The sequence below is a fragment of the Rosa chinensis genome, chromosome 1 (assembly GCF_002994745.2).
Source record: "Rosa chinensis cultivar Old Blush chromosome 1, RchiOBHm-V2, whole genome shotgun sequence".
NCBI lineage: Eukaryota > Viridiplantae > Streptophyta > Magnoliopsida > Rosales > Rosaceae > Rosa > Rosa chinensis.
This window is the reverse complement of record NC_037088.1, coordinates 35,254,437-35,270,487: the sequence shown is the minus strand read 5'-3', so window position 1 is coordinate 35,270,487 and position 16,051 is coordinate 35,254,437. Positions and strand designations below refer to the sequence as shown.

Genomic DNA, 16,051 nt, shown 5'->3' with positions numbered 1-16,051 from the left:
ACCAATATCCAGGTCGGATAGAAGTAGTTACTGGTTGTCATATATGAGTTAATGATCTGATACATTACGGTGATAATTTATTATAGAATTTATCAATCTACATATGCAGTATGCACAGAATATAGTTTTTTTTTTTTTTTTTTTTTTTGGTGAATTTCATATTTGGATTTTAGTAGATAGCGAAAAGATTAGAGAATAATATAATCTGCAATATTTCAATACGATCATGATCTGATACAGTATGGTGATAATTTATTACCAAATTTACTAGTCTCTACAGTAGGCACAGTACATACACATACTGACATACAGGCATAATTTGGTTTTGAATTTGTCTTTTTTTGGGTGAAATTCATTGTTTGGATTTTAGTAGATAAAGAAGATAAAAGAATATATAATCTGCAATATTTCATCATCTGAGGATCCTCTGGGTGTGTTTAGTGTGATTTCACTGATCAAACAAACTAAAACCCTCCATCTTAATCGAGTTAAGTTTCACTACCAAACCAACCACCTCCGAACATAATTTCAATCTATCGATCATATAATATATCTCCTATATATAAGCCGTTATGACCTACTAGAATTTTTTTTTTTTTTTTTTTTGTGGTCAACCTACTAGAATGAGTTCAATTAGAAAATACGATAACTATTTTGTTTTGCTTGAAAATGTTATGTATCTATGTAGAATCAACTATGTTTAAAAAATAAATAAAAACCAAAAGAATAAATGATAAAAATAAATATGAGTTTTACAACTGCATATATGACCCTGAATTCTAGGCTTTGGCTTCTTGTGACATGCATTTTCCTTGTTTGAACTCATGGCTTTATTATTAGATGTTATTAGCTATCTATTCGCTTCAACGCATTTAACTCGTTCGCTGGAATCGAAAATGTTCACCTGGTTAGTTATTGACTAAGAAAATAATACTCAATCATCCTTGGATGTAAATCCAAGAGCAGAGAGAATTATTATTAAGTTGAGGTGTTTTGTTTTCTACCATTGGATGTAAATCTAAGGATTGTTGAGCATAAATTCTTTGGTCAACAACTGACCAGGTGAACACCACTGCGCTGGAATAGTGTGGCAAATTTGGAATGTGTTTCTTTCTCACATGCATCACTTCTTATCTTGGACAAAATGCTGAGGAGGTCAACATATGTTCCCTTTTTTTATTTAACATTTCTTTTCTGTTTTCTTGTTAATAAAACAGAAGAATGTGTCGGGAGTAGTGCTCCGGAAATTCTCGTTCTTAATCTTGGGATTGTAGGTGTTTCTCTTCGCGTCATCAGTAACCAATAACTAAAAGCCAATTTCGTCTGGTCCAATCGATGACGGTAGGGGAAAGCTGATCATGAATTTTTTTTTTTTTGTATCATGTTTCTTTATTTGCTAAAACATAGTATTAATTTGTTTCCCAACATAAACTGAAATTATAAACTTTCACACAAAAAAAAAAAAAAACTGAAATTAGATAGTTTTATGATAAATACCTAAAGAGAAACATTTGAAGTTCTATATGGATAATTATTAGGTTTAATACCTAGATAAACATGCTCGTTCACCCTTTCTCATTGTTGACTTATTTTCGTGTCTCTTTTTCATAATCTCATTCATGTTTTAAAACATAATGAGGCGATCATATTTGTAAAAAAATAAATAAAATTGGAAATCATTGGTTCATCCATTTGTACCACACAATTAGACAACTTGGACAACAACTAAGAACATTGAATCAACTATCCAATTATTTGATCCAAATGGATGACTACTTGATCTCCGATTGGATTACACAAATGATTTTTCTATGATTTTTTTTTTAACCTGATCAATTGGTGGAGAATGATCTTAGCGAAATTATAAAGACGTGATACGATATCGTCATATACCCTATAAAAACAATATATGGAGAACTGATATATGGAGAATTGAGGACCTCGTTTATCAAACAAGTTTCAGTACTATCAAACAACAATTGAAATTCAAAACCTAAATTTTGTAGCTAAAGTTCAGTTAAAGATGGAGAAGTCATACCTCATTTGAGGGTTAAGAAACACCAATATCATAATTAATTACGCTGTTGCCGATTTTCTTTGGAACTATGGAAGTTCATCAATCAGTCTTGTTAACTGTTTCTGACTGGTTTTGAGGTTGCATCTTCATTCACGTCATTCATGTACATGAGAAGAAAACTCTAAAGCGGGATGATATATTTCAACTACTTTTCTTTATTTTTTATATAAATGTCTTTTTTAGTAATTTAATATATACATAAATTCTTATGTTGGGTGTATAAAACAATTGGATGTGTATTCAGTATTTTGCAATATGTAAATAAAATTTCTCATGATCTTAACAATTTATCCCTTCAATATATTCTCATTGCTAAAAGAAAAGAAAAAAAAACTAATTAGGTACAAGATAAATTAAGCTATATTTTAAAGATCCAAAAAATAATAATAAAAATCAAAACAGTTGCGTGCATAAATAATCTTGGAGGGAATATGGTTGAACCTTGAACCGAATCCGGCACTGTTTTTAATTCCTCAGCCCTCCACCCACATGCCTTGCTGCTCCATATTAATTATATACCAGATTTTCGGGAACCGTGCAAAATGTGATACCCACCAGCTCATGCCCCCGAATCATCAATTACGTGATTGACTAAAACCTTAACAGACCGAGTAGTTCATCTCATCTTCACGTCTCTGTACCCAAAATCCTTTGTTTAATTAATTAAGCACACTGGTTTTGGAGAAAAAGGTTCAAAATAAAAAGGGTCCAAACCACTAGGGATAGTGGGGTAATAGAATGTCTCAGTTTGGAACGCTCAGGTTTGGCTTTCAAATCCCCAGGAGGCCTTGGTAGCCAACTAATGATGTCCTGTTGAGTTCGGAAGGGGTTAATACAGCTCTACTAGAATACCCCCCAAAGAGTGTGTGTTGCTAACTTTCCAACGCTAACCTCCTCCAATCAACAACCAAAAACAAAAGGGTCCAGCACTAACAAACTCGACCATATTCATTTTAATTTTGTTATTGAGGGTTTTTTTTTTGGGGGCCCCGGGGGGGGTGTCGCCTCCAAAGCCGATGCATTAATCAGAGTCTTGATTCTAAATTAATGAAGTTCGTTACCGATCGTTTTCTTTCTTTTGTAATAAGACGAGACATGTATTAATTAAGTTACTAGATGTAGGAGTTACGTACTTTAGTGTCGAATCAAATGCTGCTAGATCTCTTATGTATGCCTAGCTAGTATTTACCGAGACCGCCATCATTCAAAGTATTACACCAACCACTACTCTCCAAGAGTTTGCAAGACGATCTTTGGACAACCTAACCTACCTGTATGTAGATCTTGTTGAAATATAAATGAAAAGTGTCAATTAATTCAATACCTGTTAGTTAATTTGTTAACAGTTGAAGTTGGTACCGGCTTTGGGTGGCATTCGATTACAGGTTCCAAAAGGTCAAAACTCCCAACCCTATTTTGCCTCAAACCCCCTACCTGTAAATTCGACTTCATCTCTCTCATAAATACTACGGCACTACCATATCCATAAAAACAAAATTACAAAAGTTACAATACACGGGACCATACTGTTTAACTTGGAATGAACTAGGACCTCTCTCTCTCTCATAGTCACATCCATACGTACAGTCAACCTAATATGCACAGACATGAATCTGCTGAGTCCACCAATGAAACCTAATTCGGTTCTCATCGTAACTGTGCGAAAATGATTTGACATGCAATGAGGTTGGAGCAATAATGATTGTGGAGGAGGCTGGAATACGCTGGCCGTAAGTTACAGCCACTGGCGGAGGTTGACGTGGCGCGAGGAGAGCCACTTGATCAATCAACCTAGGGGTTCAACGTAATTTCACAGTTGACGGCGCCGTTAGGGTGAAAATGTTTTACAGCCCTCCTCGTCGTCCACCCCAATCGAATTGGAGTTCATTCCATCCCCTTTACTCTCCAAACCCCTCTTCTCAGACCCAAAATCACTTCTCTCTCCTGTCGCCACTGGACTTGATAACCAAGGTCCCCAAAGCCGAAAATTCAGCTTTATCATTGAGGTAGAAACGAGGGAGTAATCCTATTCTCGCCTCCGCCGAAAAACCAAGATTGGATTCACAAAAACACAAGATTGGGAGGTCATCAACCAAGCCTGGAGCTGATTCCAAGCAGAAATCTGTTCACACTGTCACAAAAACTGAGGTACCCATCTTAAATTTGATTGCTTTTTACCTTGAATTTGAGTTCTTTGATTGGTTTTCGAATTGGGTCAATTGGGTTTTTGAGTTGCAATGGTAAACAAGATTAGTTCTTCCTCTCATCAAGTTTCGGCCATTTCCTGAACACACCCCGCCATCAGCGTGCGCAGAGGAAGCCGGACATCAAAATCCAGAAGCCTCGCCGCTGGCCGTACCTCGAAGGACCCCGCACCTTCCATCGCCGGTATCCTAGACCCTGGGTTTCTCCATTCTTCCTTCTCCAAATTGAATCGAGCTCTAGTGCCTCCAAGAATGGAGTCAGTGCCTCTCCTTTTATCAAAACCAAGGGCCCGGCTTCTGATTTCAACCAGAGCCGGCCGGATTATCCTCTTCGTTCTGGTAACCCATTCTCCCAAGCCTCTCATTCGTTAATAGGCTGAGTTTCAATTTCACTCTAATGGAGTTATTAATGTTCAGTTCTTTTGATTGTTGTTCTTGAATTTCGTACTTGGAGGAAACAGAGAAATTGAAATGTAAAGGGGAGCTTTTGGTCTTGATTTCGATTGATTTTTAAAGGGATGATGAGGAACTAAGGAGGGTTGCATGAAGCAGCAGGACATTGAGACTATTGTCTCGGCAGAAATGGTACAAGGTAAGCATTCCAAGCCTTTGAGTTGAATGTGTTTCTGTTGGGATATTGAGATTAATTAAATCTGTAATTTTGTGGTGGAGATGAATATATGGAATTGATGTATGAAAGCATTAGATTGATTGAATTTGGGATGTCTTTGAATTTTATTAATACGGAATTGGAATGCTTCTGCAATTTGTTTTGGGTTTACGGTAGTTGAACTAAAATTTGCAGTCTTTCTTTATGTTTAAGTATCTGCATAGGGAACTGACAGAAAAGAAGATTGGTATTCCTAATCCAGAAGCGATCAAGCAGTTTCAATTGACAATGGAGGAAGGTAGAGTTTGAACAACCCATTTCAAATATGTAAATGGATCATCCTTTTGTTTGATCTGAAATTTTATCTCTGTTTTTTGTTCGTCTTTTTTGGCTTTTTAACTTTACAGTTGATGAGTTGCTGAAGAACACATTTGAGGTTAGACCCCATTTCTCTTTCAAGTTTGCTCGATCTAGGCTCTTAAAGTTTTGAACTTTTGTGATATGCAGCACCAGATAATGAAACCCTCTACTCATTACAGTTTAATCATTTAGCTTTGCTTTTCTTTTGGAAATTACTTACTGCTGAATCTTAAATCAGTTGTATGGATTTGATCTGGGTCTCTGATGTATTGCATTTTGGGCTTTTCCTCATATTTTGGGCTTTTCCTCATATTTTGGGTTGTTAGATTGATTAGCATGAAGTTCATCTTCTATTTTTCGTAGAGATCGACTTGTTGTATTTAATAATTAATACTAGATCAATTTTCTGGCACTCTTGCTTCTGAGCTCGGTTATCTGGTCAACTTGCAGACCTTGTAAGCCGTCAAATCCTCCTTTTTTCAGGATAAATACATGCTGCATGTTGCTAATGCAAAAACTTGTTCTATTTTCAGGCTTTGTAGGAAGTGCAATGAAAGATTCCGAAGACTGGACTGGATGGGAAAGATCAGAAATGCTCAAGCTTCAATCAAATGTTGTACGAGCACTTAAATGCAGCTCAAGATGTAATTTCTACTTTCTGAATTTATATGAAACTATCAAAACCCTAGTATTTTTTTTTCTTCCAGAAAGTGTAGAATCAAATGACATTAACTTTGAAGCGTGGATGGTGAAATGAAAGGCATAATCTATAACAACACCAAACACGGTAATCAGACTACAGTTAGAAACATGAAATTGTTGGCCTAGTGCGATCACGTTTCCAAATTTGTTATGTGTTTGACTTTAAACAAAACCCCAAACTTCAGATTTCTGTTCTGTTTGTTGCTCCTACTCTGATTGTAAAGAATTGCTCTTGGGCTTCACATATGACAGTCACCATAATTCTATCTTAATTCTAGGTTTGCCATGTTGTTAACAAGAAGAAAGTCGTAATTAAGTTTCAAATGGTTTGTGCACACTCGTGTGATGTATATTTTGAGTTAAATATCGACAATTGAATGGTGCTACAGATAAACATAAAAATGGTTTAATGTACAAGCTCTAGATCTGTGCACTTGTTTATCTCGTGAGGAAGATTGAGAAATCCGTGTTTGTATTTGTCTCATAAAATCATAATTAACTTGGCAAACAAGAGTTTTGGTATGGTAAATCAGCTAGGGTTCTCGGGGTTCCAGAAAAAGGTCTATTAAGGTAATTGGTTTAGGTATATCCCTGTATCAATGCACATGATGCTATCCTTAATTGGCCAAGGATTCATCAATATAAAGAGGACCTTGGGGCACCAAGAGAGGTATCCCCGTTCCCGCTTGTTATACAAAGAAGTTACCCATGCATTGTTTGCAAGTCCGTGTGTCTAAACAAGTGTGTGCCAAGCAGCCTCCCACTCTTGAACCGTTAAAGAAGCATAAATCAACTTCCCAATGCTCTCCTGCACTTCCTCAACCTTCACATTTTGACCAATATTTCGCCCAATGTGCCACGCACATAATCTATGTCTGGCTGTTGGCATTAAATTTTCCACAACATTCCTTATTGCCTCGTCCCCATTTGTTAAAACGGATATCGGGTGCTTTTGGTTCATTGCTGCTAAAATTTTTTGAAATACCCAACTATAAGTGTCCTCCTTCTCATCGCCTATAAGGGAAAACCCATAAACAACAGTGGCTCAGTGGCTATTGCACCCGACAAAGACAACCAGATGGAGTTTTGTAAGTACTGTCCATAATTAGTACATCACCATATGCATTGTAGTCCAACAGAAATTGCCGGTCCCGCCAAAACAAGTTTGCCAACCTTCCCTCTTAATCTATTATATACTTGCAGTAGAATTGTTTTTCTTCCAATGCCCTGATTTGCATCCAAGTGATGGCAGAATGAGCATCCCCATCTAAGCCCGCTGCTTTCTTCCTCTTATCAAGTTCATTGTACAAATCTTTGAGGGTGAACGGCAGAAATTGTTGCCCACCTGCTTGCTCAACAAGGAGTTCATATATCCGGCTTATGTGCACTTGTGCTTTCTGTAGAGCCTCAACCTGGGCAATGACGCTGTCATTCACTCCTCGGTGAGAACGAAGGAACTGAACCTCTTCCGAAACAGCAACATCATGATTGTGATTGGTTATGAACTTTGATACGAAATACTTCTTCCTTTCCTCGCAGTATCGAATTCCAAATGCGGCCATGCATCCAACTCGGCTATATCTTTTACCCCTTGGGCATTGATTCCTCTTCATCTTCTTCTTCTCGGCTTGGATCGGACTCTTCCCCTTTTCTTTCACTCCCTGTTTCTTGACCTTAATCGTTGCTTTGCCCTGTTTCGAACATACCCACTCCCTTCTTATGACAAATTCGGAACGATATGCTCTAACCTTCCTGTCCCTCCTTGTGCTGAATCCAATAACACGAGAGTATAAATGATAGAACTTTTCAGCTTCACATACGCTGCTAAACACAACATCCTTCATGTCATCCATATTCAAATTACTGTAATCCTTGCCATTTAAGTCTACACACTCACCTACATTCGTTCCTTCTAACGTCTCCATATCCATCATATAACATTTATCATTACCAATTTCAGATGTTTGACCAAGCCCTTTCTCTCCTCCATCACAAAATAACCCTTCCTTATCTTCCCCAATTCGTAATAAGCAATCATCATCAGATACTTCTTCGTCTGATGGTAACAAGCTGTGGCACAGATGGTCAGTGCAGCGTAGACCTGCTTCGTTGTTCTCCATATTAACCTGCATTCAAGGTCATTTCAGTTTCAAATCAATAATAACAGTGTAATTTGCTGCTGTAAAAAAAGTGCAATTTTGCTGCTACAATATCTGAAATAATTTACAGCAATAATATGCCAACAGCAAATGGATAGAACATGTTGCAGCAGTACAAACTTTATGGTTGTGGTTTCAGCAAGATGGGGTTTGCATAAGGTATATATCACACATATCATGGGAGGTACGACATTGTTAAAGCTAGATGGATTAAAGGTACAATGGAAATGTCCCCAAAACTAAGCATAGATCATGTAAGGGAAAACTAAAAAAAAGAAGAAAAAAAAAAAACCTGAACTTTGGATCATTTCAAATATATCCCATCTACAAAATCTCAATTATGTTAAGACATTCCATTAAAAGAACCATTAATGTCATTCTCAAAAAATAAAATAAAAATGTGTTTGCCTACATGTGTAAAGTCAGTAAAGTGTACTTTAGCCTTTTCCTATTGCTCAAGGCCAAATTCTATCGTTATCAGTGCTGAACAGATCACATTTTGTACTTATCATATCAAGTAATAAAACTCTAACAAAGAGATAGATGACAACCCAGAAATAAAATTGATCACCGCTAAGACACTAAGAAAAAAAATCTACTAAAAAAGCTCAGTGAAATAAGTTTGTGTTTCATTTGATTGGATAACCTATATGTTAATACAATGAGTCTTCAAATAATTTTACACACTCAAGATATAGGAGAAGAAATATGGACATTAAAATAGAAGATCAGCAATCCCCAGAAATATCTATTATGAACGTACAACCCCAGAGAGAGAGAGAGAGAGAGATGCAGAGAGGAAGAGGGAGAGAGAGAGGAAGTACTCTATTTTTGTAGCATCTTCATTTGGGAGGGGAAAAGGAGGCTCAGTATCCCAGCCAAGCTCGTCTGTAAAGTCACTAAAGTGTGCTATCAGCTGTTGCCTTGGTGATGATCTGAAAGAAAAGTTAATGACCATTATACATCATATACATCTGTATCTAAATATATATATATATATATATAGACACACACACACACATACAGAGAAACATGAAATGTAACTTCTGCATACATCGCACACATGAAACTATGACAGATTTAGGCAGCAAACAACACAACAGACAGTTTCAACATATACAAAGACCCAAATTTAAATGCTTTCTTGAACCACAGAAATCAAACTGTTGTGTATAAATGAAGAAATTTGGTAGATAGGATTTCACATCAGACGGAAACCAATGTTCAAAGTTATAAAATTTAGTCACAGTCACATTAGTACTTTATTTTACAATCTTGTGGGGTACGAAATTAACAGAAGTTTAAGGATTTTTGGAAAATAGAAGATAGTTACATCTGCTAGACAATGGATCATACAATACAAAAAAGTGCAGATGGATATATATTATAGAGTTCATCAGTCTCATCAGAACCAATTACATAATAGTTGCTTAGGGAAAACAAGAGTCAAGCCGAAAAAGAAACTGCAAGAGAGCATAAACATGTACATATGATTGCATCGTTAGTAACAAATCCTAAAACCACATTGTAATTAACTTTTACCAACAACCACATTGTCCTGTTCTATAAAATGGACAATGTCAGACTATCAAATCTTGATCATCAATATTTTGGAAATTTGCACACCTCCTTCACCTCCACCAATAATTTGACATCTCTTTCATTTTCATGTCTACAAATCAAAGAAGTGATGCCATATATTTATTATTCATGATATTTCTAATTAGTTAGGACTCATGCCAATCTCACATCTGATATGCTACTAATAGTTTTAAGGAAACTGTGAACGAAGATCGATGTACGCGATTTTAAAATCTTAGCATAGCTTGAAAAATCAGCAATGACTAAAATTGAGCTGCAATGTTCTTCTGAGTCCTCAAATATCCAAAAAAAAAAAAAAATATTCTGGTAGTGCATTCAGTTAAAGACGTAGATTATTCATATTACTCATCTTGTATAAGCCAATAACAAAAGTCAAAAATTTCTACAGGAGCAACAAACTATGATAAACTCCTTTGGAGAATATACTATCATTTAGAAGTTAATTTATAGGATGATATAGACCAGTTTTGACGGATTGATATGCTAACAGAATCATTGGCAACAGAAGCCCTACGTTCTACAAAATGGACAAAAGAAAAGCAAAAGCCATCAGTTAGAATTCCTTCTTAGGCAATACCAAAACAGCCAAAATCAACTACAATTTACAACAACAGCACAACAAAAGAAGCTCCAAATTCTAGCAAAACTAGCATTACCACAATACAAGAAATTTTTTATGATATATTATAACCCAGCTAAACCAATATCAAAATCAAACAGAAGAGTGAAGAAGAGCAACAATGAAGGCAAAAACACACAACTTTCCATGCCCCAGACTAACACAGCAAGAGTATAACATCTTAAATACACAAATATTGATGCATACTCTACTCATAGAAACCTGGTTGATTGCCATATACCAGTTCAACCCGATGTCTTTCAAGTTTCAATTAGAGACCAAACTCCATAACCGTCCAAAAAAAAAATTCACAGCAATATCAGATATAAAAAATAATTGAAACTTTAACAAGCACTTACCGGCCAAGATGAGGGGAAATGGGACGGTATGAGACGCTAACCGGAGATCTTACAACATCTCCTCAACCCCTACACCATCGATATTGGTATGGTTTCTGCAACGGCTATGCCTTGGACCGCGACCTTGACTATTGAATCTTGATATCGTTTCTGCAAAGGCTGTAATGAAACAGGGGGCTCCGTTATTCCCCTTCCTCTCGCTCTGGGTTTCCTCTCTCCTCTCGTGAGAGCCGGTGGAGAGAAACTCCGCATTTCGCACTTCTGCTCTGGCGATGCCCTGTTTCTGAGGCTTCTTGGCCTTATTTTTTCAATTCTGTTCTTCCATTTTGTGTTTCCCTTTCGCTTTGCTCCATTGTCTTCATCAAATTCCTTGTTTGGGTGTTGCTGTTGGTGTTCGTTTTGTGATACGTGCTGCCTTATTCAACAAGAGTGGATTAGTCCGTGAATTGTTTGCAGCTCCCAGCTTTTACCGTAACAGTTCAAAATTTCACGATTAACGTTCCGTTACTGTGAAATTACACCATGCCCCAAGGATTGAAAAGCTGTGGATTGTGGCGCTCCACGTACACTGGTTTGACCGGATGTACATTGCAGCATGCGTATTCCAGAACTCTCCTAATGATAGTATATATCTATACGTAGATTTAAAGGTTTAGGTTATCTAGACTCTATAGTATAATAATGATAGTTGGCTTGCAAATGAAAGAACAAAGATTTCCAGAAGAACATAAGAAATGGATGATTGATCAAGTGAGCATTAGATCCAAACCTATTTCAGAAATCTATATACTAATTCTCAGCGCGCTGTTCATCGGCTTATGAACAGTTCTGGCGCGAGCCGAGCCGGTCGTGGCTGAAAAGACTATTTTGTCCCTACTTCATCTATGTTGCCCAACACGTGTCTACTGTCTCAAAACGCGTGTCTTTCTTCTTCGCTTCACATGGAGGTAGAGAGAGAGAGAGTGAAGGGAATTCATTTTCTTCGACAGCTGGGTTGTTGCTCAGTGTGTGTTGTTTCTTGCTTCAACAACTCACAGCTGGGGTGCTGCTCAGTGCTATCGTGTCTACGATACTTCACTCCACCGAGAGTGTTGAGGATTGTGCAATCAGTCTTTTATTTGCATTTGAGGATTTTTGGCAACATTACTTGCAACCGATTTGCGAGTAATTTTAGTTTTGATGTTGCATGTCATGATTGCGTCTGTGTTTCTTCGATTTAGGGTTTCTTTGTTGGGTGTTTTTTGGATTTACAGTTCGTCAAATTTGATTGGTGTTGAAAGAGTGGGTTTTGATGATGAGTTAAATTTTGGGTTTCACGTAATCTGTTTTCTCAAGCTGATAGACACGATGTTTTATTTTTTCCTCTTTGTTCTTGGCTGAGCTTTGTGTTTCTGTTATTGATAGAGTGAAAGAGAGGGAGAGAATTCCAGAGAATATGTTCTGCATGTTCTTCGTCTGTGTGTTTTTGTGCTCTCTGATAATAGTAAGTATCAAGTGTACATACCGCCTATATCACATACCGCCAAGCATAAGCAACAACCTCATAGGTGGGCCCCGCGACATGGTAGGTCCCGCCTACGATATGCATCCGGTAGACCGACGCCCGAGCTACCACGCCATGGTGGAGGTCGGCCGGTATCGACCGTATCGTGCCAGGAAGCCACCCTCCCATACTCTCCAAAGGCCTTCAAGAGAAGTAAATATGTGTATTATGTCCCACATCGGAAATGTAGAATAGGATGAGACTTCCTTTAGCTATAAGAGGAAGTCCTCCCCTTCTTGGAAAGGGATGGATCCATGATCCTTATACTTGTATCACTACAAAGGCTACCTTGGCCTCATTACTAGTGGAATCTCTAAGTGGACGTAGCCTTGCCTCAAGAGCAAGGTGAACCACTATACATGCGGTGTCATCTCTCTCTCTCTCTCTCCCCATCATGCTTCTTAGTTACCGTATTCTCTGCTTCTTAGTTACCGTATTCTCACACAGAAACATCAAGAAACACGGAGAATGAAAGAATTTGTGATTTTTTTTTGAAAGAATTTTGATTTGGGGTTTTGGTGATGCAGGGGTTTCTGGGTTATTGGCTTAACCTTGAGGTGGAGGTGTGTTGAGAAAGGCAGGAGAGCTGCTGTTTCTGGTGTTTGAGGTGTGGCTTCAAACATCCAATTCCAGAGTTATTGTTCATGCTTGGAGACATAGATTACTTCTACTTTCAAGGTTCCTCAATTCTCCTCTCTCAATTTTGTCTATTGTAATTGTAAATCGTTCCTATTTAATGTTAAACTGTGATTGGTTTTGTATACAGGTTTCACATCCCCTACCAATAATATCAAACTGAGAAATTCATTGCAACAGAGAAGTTAACAAATTATTGCTCGTACTCCCAATGAACTTTAGACTATCAAGCACTGAAATCATTACTCATGTATGCTTTGTTTTATCAGACAAGTTAAACTGCATATATACTGATATCATATACTGAATGGATATATTCATGGTCTGTCTCCTATGATGGTTGGTGGCTCCCAATGAATAATACCTAGTAGCTTTACATGTTTGACCTTGATATCAGTATGTGTTTGTTGCTTAGTTATTTACTGTAATTCATGAGCAGTAGTGATACCATGAATTGTTCTTACGTTGAAGATAAAAGGACATTTTAGTTTAGGGGAAATATCACCAATGGTCACTGAGTTATGACTTATTCGACACTTAACTTACTGTATTTTCAACAATATCACTTAACTCACTCAGTTTTACATCCGTCTTTCACTTAACTCACTGCCATTAATTTTACCGTTAGAAGCCGTTAAAATTGAGGGTATATTTGTCAAAACACTTAAAAATCATTTTTAACGTAAAAAAGATTAATTTATTGGACTTCTTTTCAATTTTTTTAAATTTCTAATTAAAAATAAATTTTTTAACTTAAATATAATTTGAAAAAAAAATTTCTTTTTAAAAAAAGAAAAAGTTAGAAATGCATTTTTTTTTAGTGTTTAGACAAATATAACCTAAATTTACATTTATTAGACTTTTTTCAATTTTTTAAATTTCTGACTAATAAAAAATGATTTTTTTTAACTTAAATATAATTTGAAAAAAAAATTGTCTTTTTTAAAAAAAAAAAAAAAGTTAGAAATGCATTTTTTTAGTGTTTAGACAAATATACCCTCAATTTACATTTATTAGACTTTTTTCACTTTTTAAAATTTCTGAGATTTCTAATAAAAAATGATTTTTTTTAACTTAAATATAATTTAGAGCAATTTCTGAGATTTCTATTTGAATAAAACAGTAATATAACCAGACTCATTTTTTTGTTGCCTTCATTTTTCGGAACTTTAGAGCAATTTGCACACTATTTATGTCAAGAATTGTTTGGCAACTGCTTTCTTTTAATAATGTTGGTATATAGAGTTTGGTAGTCACTGTATATAGAAATTTCTCCTAAAAAATATGGATTTTCTTTTTTTTTTCTTAATTTCTTACCAATCTGAGAGAGATTATGGACTAGAGTATATGGATTAGTTGTAGAAGACAGTTGGCGGAAAAGATGCATAACAGAAGTATGTAATTTGTGTACAAATACCATGGCTGTCTAATGTTATTCTTGATGAAAAATGGTTGAACTCAAGAAAGAAAACCTTCAGATGCAGTATATACCATTATTTTTTTAATAACTTATATCAAGAATAACAAATATGGTTAGTGACCATGAAGTCAATCACGGATTTGTGTAGAGATTTGTTAGATGAATTTTCGGACTAAAAGCATATATGGTTAATCATATTTGGTTACTCGAAAGCAGATGTGTAAATTGGTATTGTACATATCAATTCTTCAAGGTAGCTGCACTTTTTCATTGATATTGTTGTAAAGGTTTGTAATTTCTTGCAGAAAGTTACATACTTATGTATAGTTTTTGACTTTGGAATCAATTTGTATAGTATTTGCACTCTTTGAATATTATTATGACAGTGATTATTAACTGATAGCAAATAGTAATCATGGACTACTTGCTTCTGTGCTAAAAACTCTGTTTTTGGCAACTGATTTATGTAGAAGAATTGACTTAGAGAAGAACCTGCAATACATAAGTTTGGTGATTATTCAATATTTGGAAGCCTAACATATTCATGTATTATTACTAATTTAGAGATCAATGTCTTATCTAATTTAGATATCAAGTTTGCAATCTCTGTATTTGGATGAAGTGAAGCTTGCAAACTACTCAGCCTTAATGATGCTTTTGGTTTTTGCAGATCAATACTATAAGGATAAATTCTCTTTGGAAGTTGGAGGTTATTCCAATGAATTCAACATGCTTTGTTGCTATGCTTTCCCAGCTGAAGTCAGTGGAGATAATGAGCAGAAGGATACTCTTGGATGATTTAGTTTTTGGCTGTAACTTCATCTGCGTAGTATAAGTTAATCAATGGCTTCATATTGCAGTTGATTGGCTTATACTACAAAGACAAAGTGCAATCAAAACTCAATCAATTGTATATGCCAGACTTCATCTGTAAAGTGGCTTATTGTTGGAGTATGGATTTCTGTGATTTGGTAATGGGGAACTATTTGAAAAAAAATCGCAAGTTATTTGTGGTGACTAAACTTTTTTTGCCTTATAAATGGGGATAGTAAGATCAGGGGGAGCATAGGAGATTCTCAATCAATTATCACAGATTAATCAAAACTCAATCAATTATATATGCCAGACTTCATCTTAAATTTGCTTATTGTTGGAGTATGGATTTCTGTGGTTTGGTGATGGGGACGTATTTGAATGGCGAAAGAGTAGCATTTCTACTGATATTGAGACACTTGAACAAAATTAAAGAAATCACAGGTTATTTGTGGTGACTAAACTTTTTTTGCCTTATAAATGGGGATAGTAAGATCAAGGGGAGCATAGGAGATTAGCAATTACAGTCTAGACTATCACATATTCCATTTTGTTGTTTCTGTGCTACGTAGGAATAAATAGTAATCAGTGAGGGACACTAGCTCCTTTTATCGAGGAGGTATTGTTTTCAAAACATTTAGAAGATTTTTAAAATCCTCTTATTAAACAGTTAGCTGTATTGATGTGTGGATACACTGGTTTTTCTTCATTGGGTTAATATTTCTCTACCATTAGAGCTGATAAAACTTTTTTTCTTCCACCTTTTCTGTCATGATTTTATTTCAATTGGACAAAACTTGATGTAGCCATTCTGCACAGATAGAGGGCATGTTCTTTTACTTCATGTTTCACCTGTTATGTTACTAGCTAGACTAAGGTACTAATATTTAGTCTAACATTAAAAGATATCAAATTTTGCATGAGTTTAGACTTTTTCTAACAAACAA

General features: G+C 35.9%; 1 protein-coding gene and 2 long non-coding RNA genes across 12 annotated transcripts; 2 read left to right on the top strand and 1 right to left on the bottom strand.

Moving 5' to 3' along the window:
- Positions 1-3,827: 3,827 nt before the first annotated feature.
- LOC112195539 lies at positions 3,828-6,081 on the top strand. 8 transcript variants are annotated; one of them, XR_002934607.2, is made up of 5 exons: positions 3,930-4,620; positions 4,743-4,873; positions 5,105-5,189; positions 5,299-5,327; positions 5,785-6,081. It is a non-coding gene; the product is annotated as an uncharacterized LOC112195539 (long non-coding RNA). The 8 variants fall into 8 exon arrangements; XR_005801831.1 differs by having other exon boundaries at positions 3,844-4,620; positions 4,736-4,873; positions 5,105-6,081; XR_005801827.1 differs by having other exon boundaries at positions 3,934-4,225; positions 4,349-4,620; positions 4,743-6,081.
- Positions 6,082-6,408: 327 nt separating this feature from the next.
- Positions 6,409-11,160, bottom strand: LOC112195523 (protein FAR1-RELATED SEQUENCE 5). 3 transcript variants are annotated; one of them, XM_024335902.2, is made up of 3 exons: positions 10,693-11,160; positions 8,937-9,047; positions 6,409-8,079 (listed from the first exon to the last, which is right to left on the bottom strand). In XM_024335902.2, exon 3 carries the CDS (start codon positions 8,071-8,073, stop codon positions 7,135-7,137), a length of 939 nt encoding a protein of 312 aa, XP_024191670.1. In that variant the 5' UTR covers positions 8,074-8,079; positions 8,937-9,047; positions 10,693-11,160; the 3' UTR covers positions 6,409-7,134. The 3 variants fall into 3 exon arrangements, with proteins under 3 accessions (XP_024191670.1, XP_040364857.1, XP_040364858.1); XM_040508923.1 differs by lacking the exon at positions 10,693-11,160 and adding an exon at positions 9,137-9,370; XM_040508924.1 differs by lacking the exon at positions 10,693-11,160 and adding an exon at positions 9,167-9,370.
- A 495-nt stretch (positions 11,161-11,655) lies between these two features.
- On the top strand, positions 11,656-15,328 carry LOC112182785. Its single transcript, XR_005805002.1, has 3 exons — positions 11,656-11,856; positions 12,763-13,121; positions 14,962-15,328. It is a non-coding gene; the product is annotated as an uncharacterized LOC112182785 (long non-coding RNA).
- Positions 15,329-16,051: the final 723 nt, after the last annotated feature.